At 40.8% G+C, this 16,126-nt stretch overlaps 2 protein-coding genes and 1 long non-coding RNA gene across 6 annotated transcripts in view; 1 reads left to right on the top strand and 2 right to left on the bottom strand.

Annotated features, from left to right (window-relative positions):
* Positions 1–482: 482 nt before the first annotated feature.
* Positions 483–4,410, bottom strand: LOC139532394 (mitochondrial import inner membrane translocase subunit Tim22-like). Its single transcript, XM_071329922.1, has 4 exons — positions 4,096–4,410; positions 3,488–3,684; positions 1,207–1,279; positions 483–1,117 (listed from the first exon to the last, which is right to left on the bottom strand). Exons 1-4 carry the CDS (start codon positions 4,352–4,354, stop codon positions 1,041–1,043), a joined length of 606 nt encoding a protein of 201 aa, XP_071186023.1. The 5' UTR covers positions 4,355–4,410; the 3' UTR covers positions 483–1,040.
* Positions 4,411–4,890: 480 nt separating this feature from the next.
* The window catches only part of LOC139532366 (cytospin-B-like), a 189,643-nt gene continuing 178,407 nt past the window's right edge, over positions 4,891–16,126 (top strand). For 3 of the 4 annotated variants that reach the window (XM_071329872.1, XM_071329847.1, XM_071329894.1), the window contains exon 1: positions 4,891–4,987. The gene's annotated coding sequence lies outside the window, so the exon portion shown is untranslated. Of the gene's footprint in view, positions 4,988–6,427; positions 6,451–16,126 lie in introns of all 4 variants that reach the window. The other variant, XM_071329864.1, reaches the window with a different exon arrangement.
* LOC139532402 (uncharacterized) overlaps positions 6,515–16,126 on the bottom strand; it is a 79,300-nt gene continuing 69,688 nt past the window's right edge. Inside the window, exon 3 of the long non-coding RNA XR_011666561.1 lies at positions 6,515–12,575. This is a non-coding gene — a long non-coding RNA (uncharacterized lncRNA). The remainder of the gene's footprint in view (positions 12,576–16,126) is intronic.

Here is a 16,126-nt window from a genome sequence, read left to right as displayed (position 1 = left end):
AATTTACGGATAGCCAGGGGCACGCTCCAACACGCATAAATCATTTACAAATGAGGAAAGTATTTTGTGAGTCTGCCAGATCAGAGACGACCAGGGATGTTGTCTTGATAAGTGTGTGAATTAGACTATTTTCCAGTCCTAAGCATTCAAAATCTATGTAGTAGTAAAAGTAAAAAGTACATAATTTTCTTCATGAATGTAGTGAAGTAAAGTACAGACCCCAAAAAACTACTTAACACCACTGCTGCATTCTGGGGCAAAAAGTGTGACTTGTAGCTACAATACAACTTCATGAAATGTTGACTTCAAGTCTCTACAGTTGCTCTTCAACTTCAATCTGAAGCCATTACATGGAATGTGGGGTTCTATTGTCAACCTATCTTTAAGATGTTTGACCCATGCAAACAAAGACATGACAAACCAATGAATGGGTACAGTAATATACAAATAAATGTGATTTAATAATGTACACACGATTCCAGTTTGTTATGGGTGTTGGAGACATGTTTATTTCTACATTACAATGAAAACCTTTTATAAACCATGGCAACACTGCCATGTTGATCTGAGCGCTGCTGTCGCAAACCAGTGTCTGACTTTCGGCTGTCGCCCATGCACCTTCGACTTTTGTCCTTACCACTCAAATGCGGCCATTGACTTGGATTCAAACTTAATTTCACCAGGCTTTATTTTACCCACAAAAACTAAACAAGAGAATAGCCAGCTCTCGACTGATTAGAGGTTCATCTCAATGACTTAACTTTTTAGATAAAGGCAAAGCCAGCATAACAAGTGGGCCACATAAGCCTGGACTGGCCCACCCTGTATGACATCACTGTAAATACAGTGCACAGGATACAGTCAACAAAAGGTCAAACGTGGAATTGACCAAGTGTAGATAATCCTCATGATAAGATGCTCCATCTGCAGAGCAGTGTTATCAGGGATGGTTTTTCTCTCCACGAGGTATAAAGTCTCTGGTCCAGAGGGACAGTGATCCCTCAACAATTGTTCAAAAGGTATAGAAGGTGCCCTGGTTTTCACCGAAGATAGTACTCAATGGCAGCAGAGAAGGCAGCGAAACCTCCACATCCCAGCACGCCAGCCTTCGCCCCAGCTATAAGATAGAAGGGAAACAATTATCTTTCAACAAAATGATATTAATGCATGAGACATTTGAACTGACAAATTAAGTAGATATCTCACCTCGAAATCCTATTGCTCCCCCAGTAACACAACCACTGTAGACAGCGTTCTTCCAGTCTGACTTTCCCCTGTGCTGTAATGTAAAATACACCACAAGGGGGCAGTATAAGACTGACAAATACACAATACAGTATTTCCAGTAGATGTCTTCACGGTTACAACAGACCCAAAATTCCAAGATCAAATTCTGACCTGTGTCTCAGATCTGAGTCAGTTCTGATATAATTGCTACAGGTCTCAGGAATGTGCAATTTATACCGATTTACCGAATGGACCTGTCCTCTTAATTTAATGTTTGTGTGATGAACTGCACAAGTTTGTTATCTTTGTCAGCCAATTGCAATTCAATAAACTGTATTGCTTATGTCCAGCTGAAACTGGTTCCGGAAGCTCACCTCACGTGCATCTGCTGCGGAGGAGAGAGAGCAAGTAAAAGGAGCCTTGGCCTAGGCTACTATTGATTGCGTTGATTGGACATGTCTTTATAATGTAGCAAACAAAGATGAGAAACGTTGGCGTGGACAAATGGACTGTGTGCAACTCGCTATTCGGGTTTGATGCAATTTTCTGCCTTTCATGTATTTATTATCAATTGTTTAGTCATTATAAATTATTTAATAATCTAAATCAGTTCTTTAGCCTATGCAAAGAGTTTTTCATTTTGATGAGACATTCTCATTGGCTAAATTAAGTTATTTTAAATGTTGTGCTCCATATTTACTTTAAAGTAAAAAAATAGGCCCGTTGTAAAATAAATCGCATTAGCCTATTGCTGTCATTCGTTGTGTAGGTCTACGGTAGGCCTTTGTTGGTAATGTTTTTAAGGTTTCATTCTGTTGAGCCATTTTCATTGGCCAAATTAAAGTTTCGAATGTAATGTTGTGTTTACCGCAATATAATAGAATGACTGGTAGGCCTCCTATGCTACTCGCACTCAAACCATGAAAAGGAAAGAAAAAAGGGTTAAGATGCAAAGGTTGATTTAATGCCGCAATATAATAAATAACTTGTTAGTATTTTCCCTATAAACAATGACGAGTTACTTTTGATATTACCCTAATAAATGTTAAGCAACTTTTGTGAAGGTTTGGTATGGTTATTATTAGGCCTAGCTAGGCTACTGCAGGCCTATGATATGAATGTAGTGCACACCAGCACTACAACTGACTCCGACAGTTGAACTTTGAGGTGAGGAAGAAAGTTTTAGGCCTACCATAGGTACTCCTTTAATCTAAAAATATTCTGATTGAAAATTAACAAATTAGCCTCCTATATGCCTATATCTGTATAGCAGTAGTAGCCTATTTTATCAGGGAGTCATACTAAGGCCAAGGTCTCTTTTACAGATGAACCCTGAATTACAGAAAATACACATCAACCTATCTGACAAGTAGACCTATGCATGTCAATAACATGGCACCTCTGTCTCATATATATATATATATATACACACACACAAATATCATACATAGGCATATATGCATGCAATGCACTGATGCATTTAGTGCTCAAATCTCCGACAGCTGAACTGTGAGTTAGACTTGTTTTAGGAAAGTAAAAAACAATAAAATAGACTGGTTTTGAATATGCTACACATCGAAACACAAATAGTTTTTTTGCAATTTGTTATAGGCAGTTAAGGACATGTAACTGTGGCTCATTTGGCTAATTTCGCTTGTTTATTGATGGCCCTTTATTGATGCTCTGGCAGTTTCTTTCTCTTCCTACTCTCAGATCTGAAATGGCCCTCGGATCTGAACTAGCACGATCCTTTTAGGAACAGGTCTGACTGTCCTCGGGTCCATTCGGAGCGGGTCTCAGTTTATGTATTTATGCATGTCGGGTGGGAAAGACAGATCCATTTCGGATAGGGTCCAGATTTTTCACATTCTCATTGGTATTTCCAGAACCACAATTACATGTTCATGGTATTCATTTCATCAACACCCATTAGCCTAGAAGATCAAAGTGTTGTATTCTATTTAACCATGTTCAACAAATCTCATGATTTGTTGAACATAACTTTGTGGTTTGTGCTTACATATGATTTGTTGATGACAACTTTAAGGTCCCGCAAGTTGTCCAAACATAACAGGCTGTCTCATGCTTGTGATGCATTTATACGCTTGCCAGAATAAAGATGGACCTAGTGCTGAGTTTCAATATATCTTTACTTCCTCCGGTCCACTGACTACTTTCAATTTGCTACTCTCTTAGTTAGCATATTATTACTATTTTCTGATGCATTTCAGCAGAAAAAAAAGGATCAGAATCATCCTACCGACTCAATGATGCACTCTGTGCAGGAGAACATTGCCCCAATGACAGCAAAGTTTTTGGCGTAGGACATTCCCCTCTGGCCCATGTCTTTGAGAACCTCTCTGGCCGTGGGTGTTCTCATGGGGTCTTTGGGGTCAAATCCCACATTGGTGTCTATACCAGCCGTGAACACACCAAACGCTCCCCCAAGAACAAACCCTTTAGAGAAAAGTGTCACAAGATTGTGTTAGCTACATCAACTATTGAAATAGTACTGTTACTCCTATACCTTATAGTGAGAGTGAGCAATATTATAGACAGCAAGGGAGAGTGAGTGGCTCATCTCATCAGTAAGCTACCAACACGTTAAAAGATCAATCATTTGGAACAACTATGTGCATTATAAATTGTCAGCCTCCTGCATGCAGAGAGAAGCTAGTGTACCTATTGTACTGTAGCTGCAATCAGCTGTCACCATGAGATGAGGCACGTTGCAATTTAGTCTCTATTGCTCGGTCGTCCATGTATGGACAAAGCTAGAGGCTAGTTGCAACTGTGAAGTGTACAGTAACTCATGCAAATGCATGACACATTTTTAATATCGTCGACAATAGTGAAAGACTGGCTAACCTCCAACACAGGCCAACACCGCCTTGAAAGCACAGCTCTCCATTCCCTGTTCGATCATCTTCTGGTCGTCGGTTTTCATGGGATTGGGAAGACCCCCCATAACGGTCGGATTCAGATCCTTAATTGGCCTCTTTTCCCCGATGAGGTGCTCCAGGACCATGCTGTACTGAAATGTTGAACCTTCATAGCTCCGATCAGCCGAGGTTAAGGCTTGAGTGCCCGAAACAGGGGCATTTCCACTACCTACGGTCGCCGCCATGATGAGTGTGTGCGGCTGGTAAATTCAAGAGGTTATTATAAACGGTAGATTCGCCAAATGCATGACAGCTTGAGGTCAATTATATTTATTCCGCATGAAAAAACAATGAAGTCTATGGAATAACGGTCCCGGACCAATAACATAGACATTCTGTATTATTATTTGAGAAAATGTTTGTCAATATATAAGAATTGCACGTTTTCTTTTACTTGCGTTAGTCTTCCTATATATTAGCAGATTCAGCAAAGTCAGATCAATGCGTTTCTAAGTAATGGACTGTCTTCATGAATGCTATCTTGAATATAATCATATCATCTTAGTCTTAGATCAATATTGTCACAACACTTCTCATTTGACTTGAAAATATCTGTACGTGTAGGCTTTAATTTGATCTCTGCAGGAAATAAATGAGGAGGGTGTCGATTTAATACAAATGTTATCATAAGGAGAAGATCGTTCTCAAATGAACACACTGTTGAAATACGACATTACCCAGAAGTCTTTGTAAATGCAGACACTGCACCAAACTCGCGCGCTCCACCTGCAGGCACATCCACGCGCGACTCGAGCCCCACCATCGACATCATCACATCACACCAACGAGCGCACCAGCGGCAGAGTTGAAAAGAACAGGTGAGGGCAAAATATTTATATTATTTTGCCGAAAATATATATTTTCAATCAGCACGGATAATATTCACCTTTTTTTAAACTATTTATTCATTTACGTTGCTCAAGTTTGGTGAGGCTGTGAGAGTCGTTATGAAGACAGGTTGGATAGCAGTATAGTAGTTAGTGCACTTCACAGCAATCGCCGTTTTGATGATGATCAACGACACTGTGTTTGTCTCGTGACAGTCACTGTCCCATCTTTGACTGTACCTTCAGCTGATGGTTATTTTATATTAACCGGTGTTTAAAAAATGTATGGTCAACTCGCGTCGACATGTTCATTGCCACATCTTACAGTTAGAGAATGCTGCAGTAAGACAGACTTGTGTGATGGTAAAGCTGAGTCAGCCGAAGACATCTGTCATGAATGTTTGCGGACTGGGTGGAGGTGGATGCATGTGCACTGTTACCACTGTGGACTCTAGTGCCTCTTCTCATTTGTGTGTCTGTTTGAAGTTCAACAGGATGTTGTTTTCTGTGTCTGCTGCTGCCTCCACCAGTACATTTGGTTACGTAGAAAAACACCCTCCTGCTTACATCAATAGGCTAGCTCTTCCAAGCTTACTCAGTGACTATGCAGCAACAATTAATGACAAATAAATAATTGAGTACACATAGTGCTCACCAATTAGCAACTCTTCCAGCAATATATATATATATATATATATATATATATATATATATTTTTAAAGTTCACATCACACTTTCACAGTGAATGCGTAAGATTATGAAGCCCAGAGTTTGATTATCCTGTAGTAAACAATTATGGTGTCCATGTAGCCTATAGCCTAATGCCCAAATTCTTATAAATTGCTTAAGAAATCATCATCATCCAATCAATTATGTCATATACATGGGAGTAATTAGGCCTACATATTTTCTGTTGCGATTTTAAGTTAACACAGTTTACAAATGTGTAATTACAGTGCTCAAAAACTTCGATTGTTGACTCGACTGATGCTTTAGAAAACCCTCCACATGCTACTTACTGTTGGTTACCGTACGGCTGCCATTTGTTCCTAATTAGGGCTACAGTATACGTGTAGCAGCCAGTAGCTAAGGCTTTGTTGTGTTTAGATTAGTTATCAGTGAAAGTTTGCTGTTTATTTATTTAATAAATCAGTAAGTGGTTCATTATGGTAGACGTCGTTATGACTGAGCTACTGTGTGCTGCACTGGCTCTATAACAGTCAGCTGCAGCCCTATTACATTTATCTGCTTATAAACTACACAGTCAAAGCATTCAGGCTCAGTCAAATGACTGCCTCAAAACGATGCTTAGGCCTAAACTCATAAACGGCTGCAATTTTGTTATTGGTTTACTGTGTGTGTCATAATGTAGCTCCATTCTCATGTATTTCTTTTAATCATCTTGTGTTTCTATTCTGCATCGTTGGGAAGGGCTTGTAAGCAAGCATTTCAAGGTAGGTCTACACCAGTTGTATTCGGCGCATGTGACAAATACAATTTGATTAATGAGAAAAGTAATGAGAAAGAGATTTATTGGAAAGTTAGCCTAGACTAACAACTAGACCGCTATTTCATTTGATTACATTAAATGTTTTTAAGAGGTAAACAAGCAAGCAGTGAGCCATCATGTCATTTGTCATTCACACACATACATTTATACTGAACAGGGATAGACATATATAATGGAAAACAAATGACATCTTTCAGTTCTACACTCCCCTAATTATTCCTTTGATGGTACTAAAGCAATACAAGGGAGAAAATAACTATGAGTAAATCGTTCCTCCTCTTAAAGTTATGCAATAGCTATTTGTATGTAATTACACCCCTTGTTTTTCTTGGCCAACCTTCCAAGAAATAGAAATAGCTAGAAGAGATCTGTCTTTGGCTGATGGCTGGGCTGTGTTCAGAACACATTGACAGCTAACTCAGCAGAGAGGTTGTATGTCCTATGTCAACAGAAGGACCAGGCAGATCCCATGTAGAACCCTTTGGGGTTCCGTGTAGAACCCTTTCCACAGAGCGGTCTACATGTAACCCAAAAGAGATCTACCTGGAACCAAAAAGTGTTCTCCTATGGGAACATCCGCCTTTTGGAACCCTTTTTTCTAAGGCCTTACATGGAACCACACACAGTGCAGTAGCCTAAGTACACTAACAAGAGAGCAGTAGCCTAGTTGTCATTTAATTTTGCATTCTGGTTTTATTTTGCATATGGTTGTATCTTGCATTTCATTCTCAGGAGAAGAAAAGGCCCCATGTTATACAGACAAGTGCTCATAAGTCCTCTTAGTGTTTTACTCCATCTCTCTCTGGGCTTCGATGATTGTTGGCATTACATTTGATGGAGGCAAGGGAGAATGCAGCTCACCTGGTCTCCCAGTCTACTCCTGTACTCTGTGTGCTGCTGAGAGAGCCCTAGATTGTGTGTCCTCACAGGGTGTCCTGTCCTCACAGGGCCAGAGAGAGAGAGCAGTGAATCTGTTTCCCAGTCACATCACCATACTGGTCCCCAGTGACTGTGCTGCGCCTGCGCTCTACTGCTGAGCTCGTTACCAATGATTCTCTCACTGGGGGACTGGAGCCGCTATAAATAGCCTCCAGTAGGTCTCTGGTGAGCGGGGGGGGGGTTATTGACTGGAGTGTCCTGGCTGTCCACCTGCGTCCTCATTCCTCTGTTACGGTCCAAAGCTAAGGGTGACTTTTCCAGGGTGTGTGTATGTGTGTGTGTCACAGAACACCATGTGGCCTCATTTGAAATGGGATGTCAAGGTCTCTGCTGTATAGGCTAGCTGCTGTTCCACAAAGTCAAAATTCATGATTCAAGAACGCGCTCTAGTATCGCTGACCTCGATTTACCTAGCCTACTTTTTGGTATGCGACTGAAGACTATATTTTTTCACAGCTTTATCAGTGTGTGTGCATGTGCAATGTGTAGGCTACAAGTATGTGTGTGATTTATATAAAGTGGGGAGATGGATGAGGGGGAGATCCATTGGTGTCACCTTCCCCATTTGCAGCAGGCAAGCATCCATGCAGGCAGTCAGGCAGGGCGAGGGGCAAACACTGCAGTGCTATAATCCCCATAAATGGGGATGCACTCACTGCACAGAGCTCTCAGTACACACGGACAGAATACAATCATACTGCATACACGATGCAGCACTGAAAATTCAGGCCGTACACAGCAGACTCTGTCAGAGACTGCAGCTCATGATTTCTTTGATTAAGTGCATACTTACACTGCTGATTGAAGAATGGCAAAGTGCAGGGAGCCCTAGTGCCCAATAATTTATACACTAGATGACTGATATGGGGGCGCTGTGTTGGCGCCACCATGCCTCCATCTTGGCACTCCCTCACCATTGTAAATTATATTCTACATTCGTTTTTGCCACATTTATTCTATTACAGAGACCTTAATGTAGGTTGTCCAATCACAACGCATCTTTTGACCAATGGCTAAAATAATGAATAATAATAATTAGTCCTCCAAGAAAACCAATGGTCCAAACCTCATGTCTCTGTCATAATCCGTTCAAAAGTTATTTACATTTTTTACGTATTAGGATGGCCAAAATTAGGGTGACTAAATCAATGGAGGTCAGACGGAAAAAGTGTACAAAAATCAGGAAAATAGCATTGGGTCAGCTTGGCTGAATGTTGGTCGAGAATGAAGGCTAACTGACAGGCTTTCCGTTGAACTCATCATCTTTGTTCTTGAATCCGGAGGACATAAAACAATATAGAGGTAAGATGTATATCGATTTTAAGATTATTTTTTTTCTAAGATAATATTTTAATATTTTAGTATACGCTTTTAATATTAACGTTAAATTCCTGTTATTTTTAGAAGATTTCTCACAAAAACAAGCGTATTTGTGAAATGTCAACGGAGCACTAAGTGTACCGCAAGCTTTTTATTTTCAAATTTGGCATTTTGCAAACCTTGGAAACAACTTTGCATACCACCACAACATGTAAAATCCTCAAAAGTCACAGTTAGAAAGCAGAACCGCTCTATCAATAGAGCTCGGTGCTTATTATTGGATGTATCAGGTTACGAAATCGGACTTTTTGGATATAATGTTAATGACATGTTAGAGAAAGACGCAACTGAACGATTCAGAACATGAAGAATCATATTTGTCTTGGTAAAATTTATTTTATAACATAAGGATGTTAAGGGTGTGTACTGGAGGCGAAGTCAGGTGCAGGAGAGCAGAGTGTAGTGAACAGGCGCACTTTTTATTCCGGTCCAACGAAAGCACAAAAGTACATAAATGTGCCCAAACACGGAACAATAGACAAAAGTATGGCGCGTAACAATACCCACATAACATAAATACAATTTCACACAAAGACATGGAGGGGACCAGAGGACTAAATACATGCAGTGTGATTAGGGAATGAAAACCAGGTGTGTATGGAACAAGACAAAACAAATGGAAATATGAAAAATGGAGCGGCGATGGCTAGAAAGCCGGTGACGTCGATTGCCGAACGCCGCCTGAACAAGGAGAGGAGCCGACTTCGGCGGAAGTCGTGACAAAGGAAGTGAAATTTCATCACCAAAGCGTGTTTTCATCCACTCTGGGCAGAGTGGGTGGACACCCTACTTAATGGATACTTTAAAATTATATTGTGTAAGCTATACATACAAATATTTGTATTTATAAAAGCATTTTCCATAATTTATAGATATGACTAATGTAACTGTTCCCACTACAACAACAAAATACTTAAATAAATGTAATTTTGTCCTTGAAACATTTTAATTGAAATACTGTAGAATTCCATTAATTCTTATGGAGGACTGCTCATACTGGGAAGAGCCAATATGGCCGACCGGTGGCTTCGAAGCCTCTCAATGGCCAATACATAGCATTAGTAATCCGGGGTTTATATACAGTGCATTCGGTTAGTATTCAGACCACTTCCCTTTTCCACATTTTGTTACGTTACAGCCTTATTCTAAAATGGATGAAATAAAACATTTTCCTCATCAATCTACACACAATACCCCATAATGCCAAAGTGAAAATAGGTTTTTAGAAATTTTGGCAAATGTATTAAAAATAAAAAACAGAAATAACATATTTACATAAGTATTCAGACCCTTTGCTATGAGATTCAAAATTGAGCTCAGGTGCATCCTGTTTCCATTCATCATGCTTGAGACATTTCAACAACTTAAATGAAATTGATTGGACATGATTTGGAGAGGCACACACCTGTCTATATAAGGTCCCACAGTTGACCGTGCATGTCAAAGCAAAAACCAAAGCCATGAGGTCGAAGGAATTGTTCGTAGTGCTCCGAGACAGGATTGTGTCAAGGCAAAGATCTGGGGAAGGGTACAAAAAATGTTATGCAGCATTGAAGGTTCTCAAGAACACAATGGCCTCCATCATTCTTAAATGGAAGAAGTTTGGAACCACCAAGACTCTTCCTAGTGCTTGCCGCCAGGCCAAACTGAGCAATCGGGGGATAAGGGCCTTGGTCAGGGAGGTGACCAAGAACCCGAGTTCCTCTGTGGAGACGGGAGAACCTTCCAGAAGGACAACCATCTCTGCAGCACTCCACCAATCAGGCCTTTATGGTAGAGTGGCCAGACGGAACACACTCAGTAAAAGGCACATGACAGCCCGCTTAGAGTTTGTCAAAAGGCACCTAAAGGACTCTCAGACCATGAGGAACAAGATTCTCTGGTCTGATGAAACCAAGATTGAACTCTTTGGCCTGAATGCCAGGCATAACGTCTGGAGGAAACCTGGCACCATCCCTACGATGAAGCATGGTGGTGGCAGTATCATGCTGTGGGGATGTTTTTCAGCGGCAGGGACTGGGAGACTAGTCAGGATCGAGGGAAAGATGAACGGAGCAAAGTACTGAGAGGTCCTTGATGAAAACCTGCTCCAGAGGACCTCCGACTTGGGCGAAGGTTCACCTTCCAACAGGACAATGACCCTAAGCACATAGCCAAGACAATACAGGATTGGCTTCGGGACAAGTCTCTGAATGTCCTTGAGTGGCCCAGCCAGAGCCCGGACTTGAACCTGATTGAACATCTCTGGAGAGGCCTGAAAATAGCTGTGCAGCGACGCTCCCCATCCAACCTGACAGCTTGAGAGGATCTGCATAGAAGAATGAGAGAAACTCCACAAAGACAGGTTTGCCAAGCGTCATACCCAAGAAGACTCGAGGCTGTAATTGCTGCCAAATGTTCTTCAACAAAGTACTTAGTAAAGGGTCTGAATACTTATGTAAATGGGATATTTCAGTTTTAGTTTTTTATAAACTAGCAAAAATGTCTAAACCTGTTTTTGCTCATTATGGGGTATTGTGTGTAGATTAACAAAATGTGTAAAAAGTCAAGCGGTCTTGTCACACCAGCCTTTGCTTTGGCTCCCCTTCCTATCCAGCTCAGGCGTTCGGTGTCGCCGGCCTTCTAGCTGCTGCCAAACCAAACCTACTGCTGGCAAACGCCCTTCGCTCATCAACCCTGGACTTGTCTCGTCATCATTACACACACCTGGTTCCTATCCCCACTCTATCACTGTATATATACTCCTTCTGCCATTTGTCTTTGTCGGTCATTGTAAATGTTACTTGTTTTCCTGAAAGGAATCTCTCCTATTTCCTGAGTACTTTATATTTTGCACTTTGTTCGCCCTGTGCCTTTTTGTTTATGAAGATACATTTTGAGAACAACAGCATTTGGGTTTCGTCCCGCTTTGATCTATGGTGCTGAAATAAACTCAGTAGTTCTAAACCTGCGAATGCCTCCTGCCTACTCGTCTCTACACCAGTGACAGGTCTGAGAACTTTTCGAATGCGCTGTACATCATTGGGTATTCCCCACCCTGCGGTTTGGGATGTGATGTGAGGGAGGCTCCTGGACCGAGCCCGGTCCTGCAAAAACAGCACAAACAGGTCTGAGATCTGACTAAATATCAGCCGCCCAGGCTCTTTAACAGACCAGGATGCTTAGAGACTTACACAGCGACACAAATGTAACTTACTTTATGTAGTCTGTTATAAAAGCTAAATGATGTGGCAGTTTTGTTTGCATTGGCAGATTCCGTTTTGTTTGTTTTGTCTCTTGTTTCAACTGATTGCCATTTATCCACAATTAACCACTAACGTCCAATTAGGCCTAAACCACTCTGCCTGTACTGAATAGAATCCCTAGGATCTTAATTAGTGCCACTTTCAATTTCATGAGGAGCTTAATGAAATTGCTATTGTCATCCCTTCTCCCCTCACACAAGACACACACACATGAGGCAGTGCTATTTGAAAGCAACAATCTCTGAGTTATCTGTGCCCATGAGGTTAGGCCTGGTCTGCATACCGTTGATCTGGCACATCCTTTGCTGCACTGGAGACCCGGGAGCCTCTAATTGCAAAGATAAGGGCAGCTGGGCAGAGGGGAGTTGGGACAGGCGCTGGTTTGGCAGTCAGACTGGCAGGAAACAGTTGCACCTCTCATGCTAGATTAGAGTCTCTCTGAGAAGTCCTTGTGCATGCCTCTGAGTGCAGTTTGGATAGCAGCTTGCAAGTCTCCGGTATCTTACTGTAGGAAACAAACAAAGGTAAGGGTTAAGGGCAGTCTCCATTTGTCATCTAATTAGTGTTCTCCATGCTGTCCACATTAGTTAATGTGTAGTTACTGATAGTCATTTGGATTGACAGTGTTCATGTGAAAATAACAATCATATTTCTTAACTGAATAATTCTACCTCTTTTGGTGAACATACCCAGCGAACAATGCCATTTTAGTCTATGTACTCAGCATTGCAAACAGTCAGAGGAAATCTATTTCTCTATTCAGTATGACAATAGCCAACCATCTCTTTGAGAGGATGGATAAATTGACAAAGTGACAAGGTGCAGGTCTGATTCTCCTCTCCAGGGGCCTCATTTATCAACCATGCGTACATTTCCCACCAAAATCTGGCATACGTGGAGATTCAAGGATTTGCATGTGCAACAAATTACTGGGATTGATCAATCTGTCACACAACATATACAGTTGAAGTCGGAAGTTTACATACACCTTAGCCAAATACATTTAAACTCAGTTTTTCACAATTCCTGACATTTAATCCTAGTAAAAAGTCCCTGTCTTAGGTCAGTTAGGATCACCACTTTATTTTAAGAATGTGAAATGTCAGAATAATAGTAGAGAGAATGATTTATTTCAGTTTTTATTTCTTTCATCACATTCCCGGTGGGTCAGAAGTTTACATGCACTCAATTAGTATTTGGTAGCATTGCCTTTAAATTGTTTAACTTGGGTCAAACGTTTCAGGTAGCCTTCCACAAGCTTTCCACAATAAGTTGGGTGAATTTTGTCCCATTCCTCCTGACAGAGCTGGTGTAACTGAGTCAGGTTTGTAGGCCTCCATGCTTGCACACGCTTTTTCAGTTCTTCCCACAGATTTTCTATAGGATTGAGGTCAGGGCTTTGTGATGGCCACTCCAATACCTTGACTTTGTTGTCCTGAAGTCATTTTGCCACAACTTTGGAAGTATGCTTGGGGTCATTGTCCATTTGGAAGACCCATTTGCGACCAAGCTTTAACATCCTGACTGATGTCTTGAGATGCTGCTTCAATATATCCACATAATTTTCCTGCCTCATGATGCCATCTATTTTGTGAAGTGCACCAGTCCCTCCTGCAGCAAAGCACCCCCACAACATGATGCTGCCACCCCTGTGCTTCACGGTTGGGATGGTGTTCTTCGGGCTTGCAAACCTCCCCCTTTTTCTTCCAAACATAACGATGGTCATTATGGCCAAACAGTTCTATTTTTGTTTCATCAGACTAGAGGACATTTCTCCAAAAAGTATGATCTTTGTCCCCATGTGCAGTTGCAAACCGTAGTCTGGCTTTCTTATGGCGGTTTTGGAGCAGTGGCTTCTTCCTTGCTGAGCGGCCTTTCAGGTTATGTCGATATAGGACTCATTTTACTGTGGATATAGATACTTTTGTACCTGTTTCCTCCAGCATCTTCACAGGGTCCTTTGCTGTTGTTCTGGGATAGATTTGCACTTTTCGCACCAAAGTACGTTCATCTCTAGGAGACAGAACGCGTCTCCTTCCTGAGCCGTATGATGGCTGCGTGGTTCCATGGTGTTTATACTTGCGTACTATTGTTTGTACAGATGAACATGGTACCTTCAGGCGTTTGGAAATTGCTCCCAAGGATGAACCAGACTTGTGGAGGTCTACAAATTTTTTTCTGAGGTCTTGGCTGATTTCTTTTGATTTTCCCATGATGTCAAGCAAAGAGGCACTGAGTTTGAAGGTTGGCCTTGAAATACATCCACAGGTACACCTCCAATTGACTCAAATGATGTCAATTAGCCTATCAGAAGCTTCTAAAGCCATGACATACTTTTTCTGGAATTTTCCAAGCTGTTTAAAAGCACAGTCAACTTAGTGTATGTAAACTTCTGACCCACTAGAATTGTGATACAGTGAATTCTAAGTTAAATATTCTGTCTGTAAACAATTGTTGGAAAAATTACTTGTGTCATGCACAAAGTCTTAACTGACTTGCCAAAACCATAGTTTGGTAACAAGAAATTTGTGGAGCGGTTGAAATTTTGCACAAATTTCTATTGAGGTGTGGGGCAGAATGGTTTTTAAATGTTTTGCAGTGACAAAAAAATGCATTCTGCCCTAGTGCCAAACAATCAGGGCTTGACATGAATTTTAGCCACTTGTAGGACAGATTTTTTACTTGTCCGTAAGTTTTACTTGTTATGTAACACCATCGGCCAAAAGGGTGACTTAAAATGAGTGAAGTACATAGGAGGGATGTGAATGAATTTTCTGCATTTGCCCATAGACGATGTTATCGCATCCTAGCGGCCATCCCCTAAAATGTTTTACAAAAGGTAAAAATAAAATAAAGACTACTACGCATTTGGCTCGCACACTATGGGAGTGACGAGAGGAATCGTGACATTAACAAAATATATTTAGGGAGCCAAATCTTTTCGAATATCCTATTCTACTGTGGTGGCACCAAAGAGATGTGTAGAAGCCTAGGCCTATCTGGCTATCTGTGTGTGGCGAAGCGCGCAGATGGAGTGAGTGACACACAGTCAACAAGCCTTGCTGGCTGTGCATCTTGTGATGGTTTGTAAAGCGTTATGGGCTCCAGAGCAACTCTGCTTTCCACAGAACTGGATAATTATAAACTGATTCACATGTTTGCGTTATCCTCCTGTCTTATTAGGCCTAGGTTACTATATGCGTTGTAGGTAGGTTGCACATTGCTAAAATAATATGGAAATAGACCTAGGCCAACTACGCATAATTTCTTTCATAAGCTTTCCTCAGCTGTACCCTAAGTTTTCTTTTGACTCCTCATTAGATTTTTCCATATTGATATTGTTTGCCCAATTTTGTCTTCTTGTGGTCTAAAATATTTGTCATTCAAAATAAATCTGTGATTGATAATAGCATAGACTCCGACTTTCATAATTATTCCTGTTTAAAAGCTGCAACTTTAGGACATTACACTTTATTAGAATAGTTTGGAGAATACTCTTCATAACTTTAATTGGTCTTAATGTTTTTATGATATTTCAAATAGTAGGATTAGGCTTTTGGTTGTTTGGTTCGCAACGGCAAGGAGGGATTACTTTTTCTGATCTTGCATGTATGCATCATTTATGTCAGATAATGCTTTGCTCAACTGTGAAGTTTGTTCAAATTTCTCATTTGATTTTTACATCTTGCAATTGTTACTTTTATCTCTCATTATTACCTTAGGCCTCCCATGTTTTGGGGTTATTCAAAAACAACTTAAATCTTTCGGAGATAGTGTAGCACTCCGTAATATTCATTCATTTGTTTGATCATGAAATAGCGCGGCAAGAGAAATCTAGCATGCATTCACCTGAGAGTGGCTTAATAGGCCTATTCATATCAAATTAAGAGAAAATAGAACATTTGGGCTTCTATAAAATAAGACACCGGAGTGTCCGCTATAAAAATAAACTTTGGCTATTGGCCCAGATTATTCGACATTCGAGAGAGAGAAAAAAACATATTTTCTGACCAGATATTTTGTGCTGCTTTGGTGAGACTCTTAGCTCTGTCTATA

Source organism: Salvelinus alpinus, chromosome 1 (genome assembly GCF_045679555.1).
Source record: "Salvelinus alpinus chromosome 1, SLU_Salpinus.1, whole genome shotgun sequence".
Classification (NCBI taxonomy): domain Eukaryota; kingdom Metazoa; phylum Chordata; class Actinopteri; order Salmoniformes; family Salmonidae; genus Salvelinus; species Salvelinus alpinus.
Note: the sequence above shows the minus strand (reverse complement) of the source record. Positions and strands in the feature narration are given on the sequence as shown.

Excerpts from the sequence above, each read along its gene's own strand:
- LOC139532394 (XM_071329922.1), bottom strand. The coding sequence starts at position 4,354 with ATGGCGGCGACCGTAGGTAGTGGAAATGCCCCTGTTTCGGGCACTCAA. Across the intron at positions 1,280-3,487 it reads CAGAGTGCATCATTGAGTCG|CACAGGGGAAAGTCAGACTG; the intron begins GTAGGATGATTC and ends TTTACATTACAG. Across the intron at positions 1,118-1,206 it reads GGGAGCAATAGGATTTCGAG|CTGGGGCGAAGGCTGGCGTG; the intron begins GTGAGATATCTA and ends TCTATCTTATAG.